General features: G+C 37.0%; 1 protein-coding gene across 3 annotated transcripts in view; it reads left to right on the plus strand.

The window, feature by feature from the left end:
- HYCC2 (hyccin PI4KA lipid kinase complex subunit 2) overlaps positions 1-14,297 on the plus strand; it is a 70,078-nt gene that overhangs the window by 44,551 nt on the left and 11,230 nt on the right. For 2 of the 3 annotated variants that reach the window (XM_080798906.1, XM_080798908.1), the window contains exons 8-10: positions 1,522-1,637; positions 6,719-6,814; positions 10,808-10,924. In XM_080798906.1, coding sequence (XP_080655032.1) covers positions 1,522-1,637; positions 6,719-6,814; positions 10,808-10,924 — 329 coding nt within the window. The remainder of the gene's footprint in view (positions 1-1,521; positions 1,638-6,718; positions 6,815-10,807; positions 10,925-14,297) is intronic. The other variant, XM_080798907.1, reaches the window with a different exon arrangement.

Below are 14,297 nucleotides of genomic sequence, written 5' to 3' on the forward strand. Positions count from 1 at the left end.
AAATGCTCCTAACACATCTTTATGGATTTGCTTTTTTTAAAGTAGTTGTTTATAACTAGTGATCTAAAGCCAAGCTCTTATCAAGAGAGGTAGAAAGTAATTAGTGGAAAAATTTTCCTCTAGTTCTTGTTTCTTATTCTTCCACCGCTGTCATTTTCGTGTTTTTATTAGTCTTTTATGAATTCTTAAAAATATTCTTTCAGTTTTTAAAGTCTCCCATATTTGGAAATTTGTTTTAGATTAATTTTTATTATTTTTTAGGAAAATATCTACTTAGAAGGATATTAACACTATAATTATTTATATATATAATATATAATTGTAGCTATTCATTGACATTATACATTATACATTATACTTCTGAGTTTTGCTTATATTTATTTGGTTGAAGAATGAGAGAACACTAATAATCATATAGGTAGGAGACTCCTGTTGAACTGAAATCCCAGATCTAAGGGTGTGTGTTTATATTTAAGGATATATGTTATCCTTTTTTATTACAGAATCAAGTTTCTGGTCTGTAGTGACCTTTAGTGTATAAAGTATAAGGAAAGCATTTAAAGAAACTTTACCAGTAATTCAAAAATTATATTCAGTTTTCTTATTAACGGTACCAGACAGTATCCAGTTGTCTTACAGCTCCATACAGCTATTTATTTTCTTAATTAATTCTCCTGGGACTTCATTTTGTATTGGAAATAGAATGCCTCCAATAGAATGGGCTTGTTTTAGCATAGAATATTTCTGAGTAATAGATTTTAATTAAGTTCTGTGTATCATGTTGTGTAATAAAATGGAGGGTAGTGAAACAGTTATGAATGGATGCTTCTAACCTCAGAAACATGAAATTAGTTATTTCACTATTAAACATTTGATCATAGTCTTCATTATTGTTTGTCTTAAATAATTCTGTGCTTTTCTTTTTTCTTTTAAGTTTCTATTTTAATTCCAGTTAGTTAACATACAGTGTTACTAGTTTGAGGTATACAATATAATGACTCAACAATTCCATACTGCACCCAGTGCTTATCATGACAAATGTACTCCTTAATCCCCTTAACCCATTTAATCCATGCATCTTTCTTTTTCATTATTGAATGGGATTAATAAGAATATCCACCTACCTGAAGTTAGACAAACTACAAAATTTAAATGCACAGTGTCAAAACTGCTGTGTGCTCTGGGGTACAGACAAAATTGATGTATTTGAGAAAAATAAAAAATAATGAAAGTGGTATATTTGTAACCTTTAGTCTTTCCAGCAACTTTTCTTATTCTTTGTCCTAAATATAGATTGATCCTGTAATCTTTCAAAAAATAAAGCAGTATATTTTTAGTTTTATATATTAAATATAATTTCCAAAAAGAACTATCGAATGTATGCAATTGAAAAGTGGAAAGGTTTTGAACAAGAAATGAGCTCAATATTAAAGCAAAATTAAATATCCTTACATGATACAGATTTTTATTTCATTTTAGAGATATTGTGTCTCTTAAAGATACTTTATCTTTTTTTTGTAGCCCTCAACAATTGGATCCATGGCTTTGACAGAAGGGGCTTTGTGTCAGCATGATCTCATCAGGGTTGTTTATAGTGATCTTCATCCTCAAAGGGAAACATTCACTGCACAAAACCGGTAATGGTCAAAACTATAGACCATAATAATTATTAATCTGTGCTTAATAGTTAACTATAATTATTTTGGTTCAAGTTTGATGAGATAAGAGGCAAGCGGTTTAAGATGTCATACTAGATAAAATCTTTAAAAAAATAAGGTGTCATAATAGTGAAATACATTATAGTGGTTAAATACCTGTCCATCTAATGCATGGAACTGTGTGTGATCATCTTGCATAAGTTAATGTAAAAACTAAAACTGTGGGCATAAAGTCAGCTAAGCCAAGGTTTGTTTTCTAGCACTACAGCTTAGAAGCTTGTCCTCTCAGGCAGTGTATCTACTTTCTACACTTTGCTTTCTTCATTGCAGAATGGGTGAATGAGAGTACCTACCTTCCTGAAGTTAGATAAACTGCAAAGTTTGAGTGCATGGGCCCCAAGACTGCCCTCAGTTCTGACACCAACTGCAGGTTTGGGGAGTTCCCATAACCACTCCTCTAGGTTTGATAACTTGCTGGGACTCAAAACTCACTGAATGAAAGCTGTTATATTCAGAGTTAAGGTTTATTACAAGGAAAGGATATAGATTAAAATAAGCCAAAGGGAGAGATGCATAGGACAGAATCTGGAGGGTTCCAAATGCAGAGCTTCTGTTGTCCTCACGCATGGAGTCAGGATGCACTACCCTCCCAGCATCAACATGTGACAGCATGCCTAGAGTCAGGTTCAGTGTCCAGAGTTCTCACTGTGCTCCGTTATTGTAGGTATGACTGATTAGACTGATTGCTTGCAAGGTTGATCTCAGCCTCCCGGTTGGTTGAGGCTGTATGACCCACCCTAAATCACATGGTAGTTTGTTGGTTGATAGTTTGTTTCAAAGATTTATTTACTTTAGAGAGAGAGAGATAGAGCACTGGGGGAGTGGGGTAGAAGGAGAGAGAGAGAGAGAGAGAGAGAGAGAAAATCCTAAGTAGACTCTTCCCTGAGCATTGGGCTCAATCCCAGGACCCTGAGATCATGACCTGAGCTGAAATCAAGAGCTGGCCACTTAACCATTCAACTGACTAAGCCACCCAGGCTCTCCGTGGTGGTTGTTTCTAGTGTGGCTAGTCCTTACCCTAAACAAAGACACTTCTGTCAGGTATGACATAGGTTTTTTCCCAGCAAGGGGGCAAAGGCCAGACTTCTTTGGGCAAGGCCAAATTCTTTACTATACTATACAGATAATGCCCTGGCTTTTGACCTGGGCTCTTTTAAACAAAACAATTATGTTTACCTAGGCATCTACTTTTAGTATAGCATTTCTGTAACAGTTAACAGACATCAGTATGATCATTATGAATGTGCCCAACATTTGAAGAACCAGTATAAGTTAGGAATAGATTTGAAGAAGCAATTAATTTGTTCTATAAAGCCACTATGTACATTTTCATATTTTTGTACCATTTTGATTCTTTTCCACCCCATCCTATCCCTCATCTACTACTGTTTGTACCTTATGATCAACTTGAGCAGAAATACTGATCGTAGAAATTAGCTGATGATAAACTAGGTCCAGTCCCTCAAGCCAGTCATTTTCTTAGCATTCATCCTAAGGAGGTTTTAACTCAATTTACCAGTACATCAATATGAGTATTAAAGTTTACCAACCATGTCAGTGTTACAGCATATCACAGAATGGCAGTAGGTGTGACCTGAAGAATGAGTCAGAGACACTGGCACATAACTGAAGTCGCAGTCATTAACTGTTATTGCAGTTTGTTCTTATCTCAGGTTACCACAATGTCTCGTAGAACAGTGCCACTCAGATTTGCAGGCTTCTGTTCGACTTTATCAGGTTTAAAAGCAGGAGTGTTCTCACCAACAAATGGTTTCATCCTTTTAAGAATCTGATGTAGGGGCGCCTGGGTAGCTCAGCAGGTTAAGCATCTGCCTTTGGCTCAGATCATGATCTTGGAGTCCTGGGATCAAGCCCTGTATCAGGCTCCCTGCTCAGCAGAGAGCCTTCTCCCTCCCCCTGTTCTGTGCTCTTGCTTGCTCTCTCTCTCCCCCCTCTCAAATAAATAAAAATAAAATCTTTAAAAAAAAAGATTTTATTTATTTAAGAGATAGAGAGCATGAATTGGGGGGAAGGGGAAATGGGACGAGCAGATTCCCCACTGAACAGGGAGCCTGACTCGGGCTTAATCCCAGGACTCTGAGATCATGACCTGAGCCAAAGGCAGAGGCTTAACCTGCTGAGCCACCCAGGCGCCCCTCTAGGTAGACCCATTTTTGATTTAGAAACTCATGTCTTTTAGACGGGAAAATTTTCTTGAATTGTTTTGTTAATTAGTTCAGCCTCTCCATTTTATCTGGTCTTTTATTATTTGTCTGTCTTTTATTTCTTTGGTCTTGTACTATCTGTCTTCTGGTGATTTTATTATTTGGATGTTGGAACTCTTGGAGTGGTCCTCTTTTCTCTCCCGTCTGTTGTATTTTTTTCCATTTGCTTTATTTTCTGTGATATTTCCTCAACTTCATCCACCAGTCTTCTTGAGTTCTTAATTTTTGACATTGTATTTTGTATATCTAGCTTTTCTGGTTTTCTAAGTGTTCTTTTAAAATAGATCCTGGTGGTTGTTTTTCCCAAAAACAACAGCTCTTATATTTTTGAGACTATTAATGATAATTTACTTTGTTTAAAGTTTTTTTTTTTTTTTTTTAATTTACATACCTGACAGAGAGCAAGAGAGCACAGCAGGGGGAACAGGAGGCAGAAGGAGAGGGAGAAGCAGGCTCACTCTAAGCAGGAAGCCCAACACAGGGCCCAGTCCCAGGATCCTGGGATCATGACCTGAGCTGACGGCAGATGCTTAACCAACCGAGCCACCCAAGCACCCTGTTGAAAGTTTTTTTTCCCTTTTTGTATTTCTTCATTTTGATCTCATTTTCATGTTAGTGGGGTTCCTCAGATGTCTGATAATCTTCCGACATCCCCGGAAGATGAAGGAAAGGAAATAAAATATGCACAGCTCTGACCTTGTGAGTGGGCCAGTTGACCGTAAACTTCACTGAGCCATTCAGTTGGAGAACTTCCCAAATCTCTGCCTCTTAAGTCTTTCCTCTTAGGGTGGTCAAATTCCCGAGAGAAAACTCTTTCTGGTCTCTCAGAGGGCTTGCCTAGCATTCTGGTGGTCAAGAAGGGAAGGAGAGCTTCAGGTTGTTGTTTTGTTTTGTTTTTTAAAAGGTTTTATTTATTTATTTGACAGACAGAGATCACAAGCAGGCAGAGAGGCAGGCAAAGAGAGAGGAGAAAGCAGGCTCCACTCGGAGCAGAGAGCCCGATGTGGGGCTCGATCCCAGGACCCCGGGATCATGACCTGAGCTGAAAGCAGAGGCTTTAACCCCCTGAGCCACCCAGATGCCCCAGGTTTCAATATCCAGTAAGAAATATTTAATTTTCCTGTTTTCAGTATGGTATCCCTTCCCCCAACCCTCACTCCAAACCACAGTTGTGCTTGGTGGTTCTCAAGTAGAAACTTCTTTTATCCTTTAAAAAAATAAATCTTCAGTAAACCTTATAGCATAGAGGAGAAGAGATCTGAAGATGTGACTGCTTCCAAGTCAGACTTTCAACTCAGTTTTTAACTTTTGATTTTGAAATAATTTCAGACTTACAAAAATGTTTCAAAAATAGTACAAAGAGTTTCCTTTTACTCTTTACCCCCTATGGGAAGCTTTTTAGAAGAACAACTTTCCTGGGTCATGCCCTCAAAGATTACAATTGGGTCAGTCTGGGTTGAGGCACAGGAATATATCATTCCAGAATACCCTTAAGTCAGTAGTGTGCATCCAGGTTAAGGAATCACTTCCTTAGAGACTGTATAGATTAAGAAATCTTTACTCAGGGACGCCTGGGTGGCTCAGTCAGTTAAGCATCTGCCTTTGGCTCAGTTCATGATCTCGGGGTCCCTGCTCAGGCTCAGGCTCCCTGCTAAGCAGGGAGTTGGCTTCTTCCTCTCCGCTCAGCCCCTTTCCCCTGCTAATGTGTGCACGTGCGCTCTCTCTTTCTGTGTCTCAAATAAGAAAAAAATCCCTGGTTTAAAAAAAAAAGAAGAGAAATCTTTACTCATTAAATAAAACATTTATTCATTCAATAAAAGTTTATTGAGCAATTATAATGTATTAGACACTGTGCTTGACACTAGAGATAGAGGTGATAAATGAGTAAAGTTGCTTATTATTAAATAGGTAAAACGTCAGTAAAGACAAAGATATGATTCCCTGCCATAAATGGTGTATCTAATACACATTAGATACACAACAAAGGGAACTATTCCCTTTAGTCAGGAAAATTAAGAATGATATTATGTCTAAGTTAAGAATTTGAGCCAACACTTGAAACTTAAGCCAGAATTTCCCAAGTGAAAAATTAAGTTCTAGTAAGAAAGGGCAGCCTCCATAAAAGCAAGGAGTTATGAAAAGTTATAATATATTCATGGAGTGGTAAGAAGATTGAGGTAGTGTGGTGTATGTGGTAGGCAGTGGAGGGAAGTAAGGTTGGAGAGGTAGATTGAGGGTGGATTTTATATTTTTAAAAGATTTATTTACTTATTTTTAGAGAGTACAAGGAAGAGGGCAAGGGAGAGAGAACCTCAAGCAGACTGCGTGCTGAACACGGAACCTGATATGGGGCTCAAGCTTATTACCCGAAGGCCATGACCCATGCTAAAATCAAGAGTTGGATGCCCAACCAGCTGAGTTGGCACAACTCAGTCCAGGCACTCACAACCAGTCCAGGCACCCCAAAGGGTGGCCTTCTATGCCATGATGAGTTTGGATTTTATCATGTAGTCAATGGGAACAGTGGATTAATGTAATAAGGAGTCATCTGTTTAAGCATAATGGTTTATTTTCGGATGAAGAAAATCTAGGTGGTAGCAAGGAATGTGATCTTTAATAAGGAAAATGAAAACAGAGAAATCATTGAGGAGGATATCATAGCAATCTGATTGAGAACTCAGGAAGGTCACTATTACGTGCATTCTTGTTATAACCACCCAACAAAGAAATCAGTTTCCAATAGAAATAATTTTCCTTTGGTTTATTTTTTTCTAGGTTTGAAGTCTTGAGTTTCCTCATGTTGTGTTATAATTCTGCTATTGTGTATATGCCTGCTTCATCTTACCAGTCTCTTTGTCGGATGGGCTCCAGGTGAGAAGAATAATTATCATCAGCTTTCATATTAATTTATTTGACAAATAGTTATTGAGCACATATTCTGTGGTTAAGTGTTGTTCTAATTTGTTGTGATATAACAGTAAACAAGACTCTGAAAGCTTACATTCCTGTAGGAATCCTTATCATCCCTCATGTATCGTGACTTTTTTTTTTTTTTTTTTTAAAGATTTATTTATTTATTTATTTGACAGGCAGAGATCACAAGCAGGCAGAGAGGCAGGCAGAGAGAGAGGAGGAAGCAGGCTCTCTGGTGAGCAGAGAGCCCGATGCGGGGCTCGATCCCGGGACTCTGGGATCATGACCTGAGCCGAAGGCAGAGGCTTTAACCCACTGAGCCACCCAGGCGCCCCGTATATCATGACTTTTGAAAATACTTCAGCATTAAAAAAGTATTTTCTAGCTGAATATCAATCCAAGATGTTGTAAGTTTAGGGTGGTTGAGTGATACACCTAATCACTGCCTGTATGCCAAGTTTTATAAATCACTTGGAGAGTTTTGAATAAATAGTCCCATATATGGAGAAAGTCTAAAGGAATGTGAATTTTTTCATTTATATATTTCACAAATAACAGTGCTTTGGATAAGATTAGCAATAGCACCAATTATCTGTATGTCTCATTTGTATTTGTGTGTTCTAGTCATTCCTAAATCAGAATTTCTAATAATTTGGACAGAGCTAAGCTGAGCTGAAAAGTAAACATCCACTATAGGAAAAAAAAGTTAAGTAATATAAATTAGTTTGGAGTCAGAGTAGCATTTGAGTTAGAGAATTTCAGTTATAGAAGGAACCCTTAGTTCATTCCGTCCAATTGGTTTTTTAATTAACATATAATGTATTATTTGCCGCAGGGGTACAGGTCTGTGAATCATCAGGCTTACACATTTCACAGCACTCACCGCAGCACATGCCCTCCCCAGTGTTCATAACCCAACCACCCTGTCCCTACCCCACCACCCGCCAGCAACCCTCAGTTTGTTTTGTGAGTTTAAGAGTCTCTTATGGTTTGTCTCACTCCTGATCCGATCTTGTTTCATTATATCCCTCCCTGCCACCCAGGACCCCCTGCCCTGCCTCTCAGCTTCCTCATATCTGGGAGATCATATGATTATTGTCTTTCTCTGATTGACTTATTTCGCTAAGCATAATACCCTCTAGTCCCTTCCACGTCATTGCAAGTGGCAAGATTTCATTTCTTTGGATGGCTGCATAGTATTCCATTGTGTATATATGTACCACATCTTCTTTATCCTTTCATCTGTTGATCATCCCGTTGATTTTTACTTGAGGAAACTGAGCCCCTCAAAAAAGGTCAAATGCTGTATTAGTTTCCTGTTGCCTCATAACAAGTTGCCACATACCATGAACTTAGCAGCTCAGATAGCACGTATTTATTATTTCCACAGTTTCTGTGGGTGAGGAGTCTAGGCATGCATTAGCTGGGTCCTCTGCTTAGGGTATTAGAAAGCTGTGGTTAAGATGTCAGCAAGAAGTGCAGTTTTATCTGAGGCTCATTTGAGGTGTTTATATGCTTTTGTTAACAGAGTTTAGTTCTTTTAGTTGTAGGATGGCTGTCTGCTGAAGGCCAGCCTCAGTTCTTTGTCTTCCCAGCATAGGCAACCTACGACGACTCCAGTAAGACCTGGCAGTACAGTCTTGTTATATAACATAATCATATAATCATGTACATGTAGTCATGGAAATCCCATTATGTTTGCCATATTCTGGCTGGAAGCAAGTCACAGTTCCCACCCATACTCAATACTAGGGGATATACAGGGTATGAATACCAGGACAGAGGGATCATAGGGATTCATGGCTGCCCCAGGAGATTGTCCACCCATAAATGCTTTGTTCAAGTTCATGCTATTGTGTTAACTGGGAAGAGAGTATGGTCCTATTTATACTAAAACTGTTTTTGCTAATTGGGGAAAAGCCAATTTAATTAGCTAAAAGTTTGATTTTGTTGATTCTCTTAAAATAGCTGTATTATTTTCACTTGCCTGTAATAACATGATTAATGACTAACAAAATTTTTGTCTCTAACCTGGTTACTGTTATCAAGAGAGTACACTATTTAAGCACTTACTGCCTATCTACAGCTAGGTCTATAAGGGACTATGTTGATTCATTAAAACAAAACCGGCCAAATCTATAATTTTTGTGGCACTTAATAGACTTTTAAAAATAGATTTTCTTAATAGGAAAAATGATGATAGAGTTTAGTGATCCTCCCACTTTTGTTCATATATCCCATAAAGAATTTTAAAAATCTGTATAGCTCTCACACATTTTAAGTTAACATTTAAATTTTTCATTTTATCTTAACTAGTTGCAGATGGTATGATTGCTAGTATGTAAATATTGACATAATAAAATAATTGCTAGGTTAGTATTTTAAATGCGTATAATGTAAATACTAACCATCATCCATATGAAGAATAGGTGAACAGGCTTTGAATAGTCTGACATTATATTATTTCTTTTTCTCTTTGAAATTGAATTCCCTACCACTTTACTCACATTTTACCTTAATGCTATATTATGCTTTACAAGTCTTTTTTTTTTTTCTTCTTCAATATAACCATTGTTGTAGGTTTTATTTGTACCTTTGGGGTTTTTTATAGGTATTTTGGTTGGTTTGGTTTGGTTTGGTTCGGTTGGTGTTGTTTTTAAGTAGACTGCACATCCAACATGGAGCTTGAACTCACAACCCTAGGATCAAGAGTCACATGGTCTACTGACTGTGCCAGCCAGATGCCCCTCTGCTTCCAAGTCTTTTATTGATCTTTTCATTGTATATTTCCGCTACAAAAATATATCTGTAAACTGAGATTTTAATCTTATTTATTTATTTATTTATTTGACAGATAGAGATCACAAGTAGGCAGAGAGGCAGGCAGAGAGAGGGGGGAAGCAGGCTCCCCGCTGAGCAGAGAGCCCGATGCAGGGCTCGATCCCAGGATGCCGGGATCATGACCTGAACTGAAGGCAGAGGCTTTAACCCATTGAGCCATCCAGGTGCCCTGTAAATTGAGATTTTTAAAAAATTTCCAGAGGGGCACCTGGGTGGCTCAGTGGGTTAAAGCCTCTGCCTTCGGCTCGGGTCATGATCCCAGGGTCCTGGGATCGAGCCCCACCTCAGGCTCTCTGCTCAGCGGGGAGCCTGCTTCCCCCCTCAACCTCTGCCTGCCTCTATGCCTACTTATGATCTCTCTCTCTCTCTCTCTCTCTGTGTCAAATAAATAAATAAATAAATAAATAAAATTTGAGGTCATAATGCACTAAACATTGAAAAATTTCTTTGGATTCACTTACCATTACAATTTTTCAAACAAATTAATTGATTAAAATAATATAGGTACATTACAACTTTTGATAATTACTCAACTTAACTTTTTTAGAAGCATCTCTGAATGAGATGAAGACAAAGAATTGTTGTGGCACTTTAATTTAAAAACGGCCTCACTGGGCTCCTGGCTGGCTCAGTTGGTATAGCGTGCAACTCTTGATCTTTGGGTTTTGAATTCAAGCCCTATGTTAGATATAGAAATTACTTAAAAATAAAATCTTTTAAAAAATGGCCTCATAGACATCGGGTATTTTGAAATGTCCCTTTATTTGTTTTGAGATTTCTGTATCTCCCACTCATTTACCCTGATGAAATTTGGGATATATAAAAGTTACACATTTTTTAAGAGGGAGAAAGATGACAGACACAGCTGTTTGAGAAAAATTATTGCTTTTATTGATATAGTTCTTTAGAGTGTATACTTTGTGAGGGCACAGATTTTATTTTTATCTTTTTGCCTGTTGATAACTATATGCCTAGGCCCAGGACAGTGACTGGTACATAAGCAGGTAGTCAATAAATATGAGGAATGAATAACTGAATGAATGAATTTATGAAAGGAAAAATGTTTAATGAATCAGGAAATCACACATGGCAAATGCCGTATTTTCCTAGGGTTTGTGTGAGTGGGTTTCCACGGCAACACGAAAAACACTGGAAAGAACTCTGTGGTCGAATAGTATTGGATCCTGAATTCATGGTGCAACTTCTCACAGGGGTTTATTATGCCATGTAAGTAGATAGACCACGAAACTGAGTGAATTCTTGTAATGTTTGGAAACTTACTGTTTCTCTTTTTCCTTATCAGCTGCACAACACTGAATCTTGTTCCATCGTGGACCCATTATCTTCTTTTTCCAATATGAATTCCTTTTAGTATTTTTTTAATGAATATATACTTGTTATTTGAAAGCAGTATGATGATGATTAAAAACAATTTTTGAATTGAGATACAATTGACATATAAAACTGTTAATTTTAGGTGTACAATATAATGATTAGATAATTTTATATTGTGAAATGATCACCACAATAAGTTTAATTAGGATCCATCACTACGTATAGTTAAAAATTTTTTTCTTGTGATGAGAACTTTTTAAGGTTTTTTTAAAAATTCATTTGTCAGAGAGAGAGCACAAGCAGGGGAGAAGCAGGCTCCCTGTTGAGCAAGGAGCTTGATGCAGGACTTGATCCCAGGACCCTGGGACCATCACCTGAGCCAAAGGCAGATGCTTAACCTACTGAGCCACCCAGACATCCTGAGAACTTTTTAAAATCTACTCTCTTAGCAACTTCAAATACACAGTACAGTATGGTTAACTCTAGTCACCAACTGTATATTACATCCCCAGACTGATTTATCTTACAACTAGAAGTTTGTACCTTTTCACCACTTTCACTCTTTATACCACCGCCACCCCCAGCTCTGGCCGCCACCAGTCTGTTTTCTATATCTGTGATTTTGGGGTTTTTTTCTTTCAGATTTCACATATAAGTGAGCTCTGATAGTATTTGTCTTTCTGTTTGACCTACTATACTTAGCATAATGCCCTCGAGATCTGTCTATGTTGTTACAGATGGCAGGATTTCTTTCTTTTTATGGCTGAATAATACTCATGTGTGTTTGTACACAATATATTTTCTTCATCCATTCATCTGTCAGTGAACACTTGTTGTTTCCATGTCTTGGTTGCTGCAAATAATGCTGCAATGAATGGACTGCAGATCTTTTAGAGTTAGTGATTTTGTTTCCTTTGGATGTATACCAGAAGTGGAATTGCTAGATCATACGGTAGTTTCATTTTTAATTTTTTGAGGGACCTCCATACTGTTCGCCATACTGTCTATACCAATTTACATTTTCACCAGTAGTGCGCAGGATGTCCTCTCTCCACATCTTTGGCATCACTTATTTCTTGTCTTTTTGATAAAAGCCATTTTTTACAGGTAAGAGATAATATCTCATTGTGGTTTTGCTTTGCATTTTCCTGATGATTAGTAATGTCAGTTACATTTTCATGTACTTGTTAGCCATCTGTATGTGCTCTTTGGAAAATGTCTATTTGGGTCCTCTGCCCATTTTTTAATCAGATTATTTTTTTAAATGTTAAGTTGTGTAAGTTCTTTATATATTTTGGACATTGACCCATTATTGGATATATCATTCCAAATACTTCTCCATTAGTAGATTGCCTTTTCGTTTTGTTGGTGTTTTCCTTTTCTGTACAAAAGCTTTTTTATTTTGGTGTAGTCCCAGTAGTTTATTTTTGCTTTTGTTTCTCTGCCTGAGGAGAGTCATAGGAGAGTGTTGCTAAGGCTGATGTCTGAGAAATTACTGCCTGTGTTTCTTCTTAGAGTTTTATGGTTTCAGGTCTCACATTTCGGTTTTTAATCCATGTTAGGTTGATTTTTGTGTATGATGTAAGATAGGGGTCCAGTTTCATTCTTTTGTATGTAGCTGTTAAGTTGCCCAATACCATTTATTGAAGAGACTCTCCTTTCCTGGTTGTATAATCTTGGCTCCTTTGTTGTAAATTCACTGACCATGTATGTATGGGTTTATTTCTTGGCTTCTGTTCCATCTGGTCTACCTGTGTTTTATATGTCAGTACTATACTATTTTGATACTATAGCTTTGTAATATAGTTCGAGATCAGGAAACATGATGCCTCCAACTGTGTTCTTTTTTCTCAAGATTATTTTTGTTATTCGGGGTCTTATGTGGTTCCATATAAATTTTAAGATTATTTCTATTTCTGTGAAAAATACCATTGGAATTTTGATGGGGATTACAGTGAATCTGTATATTGCTTTGGGTAGTATGGACATTTTAACGTTATTAATTCTTCCAGTCCATGAGTACACAGTCTCTTTCCATTTATTTGTGTTTTTCTATTTCTCTCATCAGTGTCTTTATGAAAACTTCAGGTGTACATACAGTACATGATCTTTCATCTTCTTGTTGAAATTTATTCCTAGGTGTTATTTTAATGCAATTGTGAATGGAATTTTTTTCTTAATTTCTCTTTCTAATAGTTTACTATTAGTGTACAGAAATGCCACAGATTTTTGTATGTTGATTTTTCTGTTCTGCAACTTTACTGTATGTATTAGTTCTAATAGTTTTTTAGTGACATTGTTAGGGTTTCCTGTAAATATCATATTATCTGCAAATAGAGACAGTTTTACTCTTTTCTTATCTGATTTTGGTGCCTTTCCCCCCTTCCCTTTGGCCTAATTTGCTCTGGCTAGAACTTCTAGTACTATGTTGAATTTTTAGAAGTGGGAGAGTAGGCATCCTTATCTTGTTCCTGATCTTAGAGAACCTTTCAGGTTTTCACCATTGAGTATGATGTTAGTTGTGGGCTTGTCATATATGACTTTTATTATGTCAAGATATGTCCCCTCTACACCAACTTCACTGGGTTTTTATCATGAATAGATGTTGAATTTTGTCAAAAATTTTTTTTCATCTGTTGAGATAGATGCTTTTTATCCTTCATTTTGTTAAAATGGTGTATCATGTTGATTGAATTGCAGATTTTGAACCATACTTGCACCGAAGGGTAAATCCCACTTGATTATCGTGTATAATCATTTTAAAGTATTGTTGAATTTGATTTGCTTATATTTTGTTGAGGATTTTGCATCTTTGTTCACCAGGGATATTGGCCCTATAATTTTATTTTCTTGTAGTGTTCTTGTCTGGTTTGGTATCAGGATAATGCTGACCTTGAAAAATGAATGTGGAAGTATTCCCTCCTCTTCTATTGTTTGGAAGAGTTTGAGAAGGATTGGTACCAATTCTTCTTTAAATGTTGGTAGAATTCACCTGTGAAGCCTTCTAGTCTTCTGGACTTCTGTTTGTTGGTAGGTTTTTGATCAGTGCTTCAGTTTCCTTACCAGTAATTGGTCCATTCAGATTTTTTATTTCTTCATGATTTAGTCCTGCTAGGTTGTATGTTTCTAGGAATTTATCCTTCTTCTACGTTGTCCAGTCTGTTGGTGTATAATTGTTCATATTCCTTTTAGTACTTTTTAAAATAGCCAAAATATAACTAGTCAATAAATTGGAGTCTGGAAATTGGTCAGGCTTTCTTTCTGG

The sequence above is a fragment of the Martes martes genome (genome assembly GCF_963455335.1).
Source record: "Martes martes genome assembly, chromosome: 3".
NCBI classification, from domain to species: Eukaryota; Metazoa; Chordata; class Mammalia; order Carnivora; family Mustelidae; genus Martes; species Martes martes.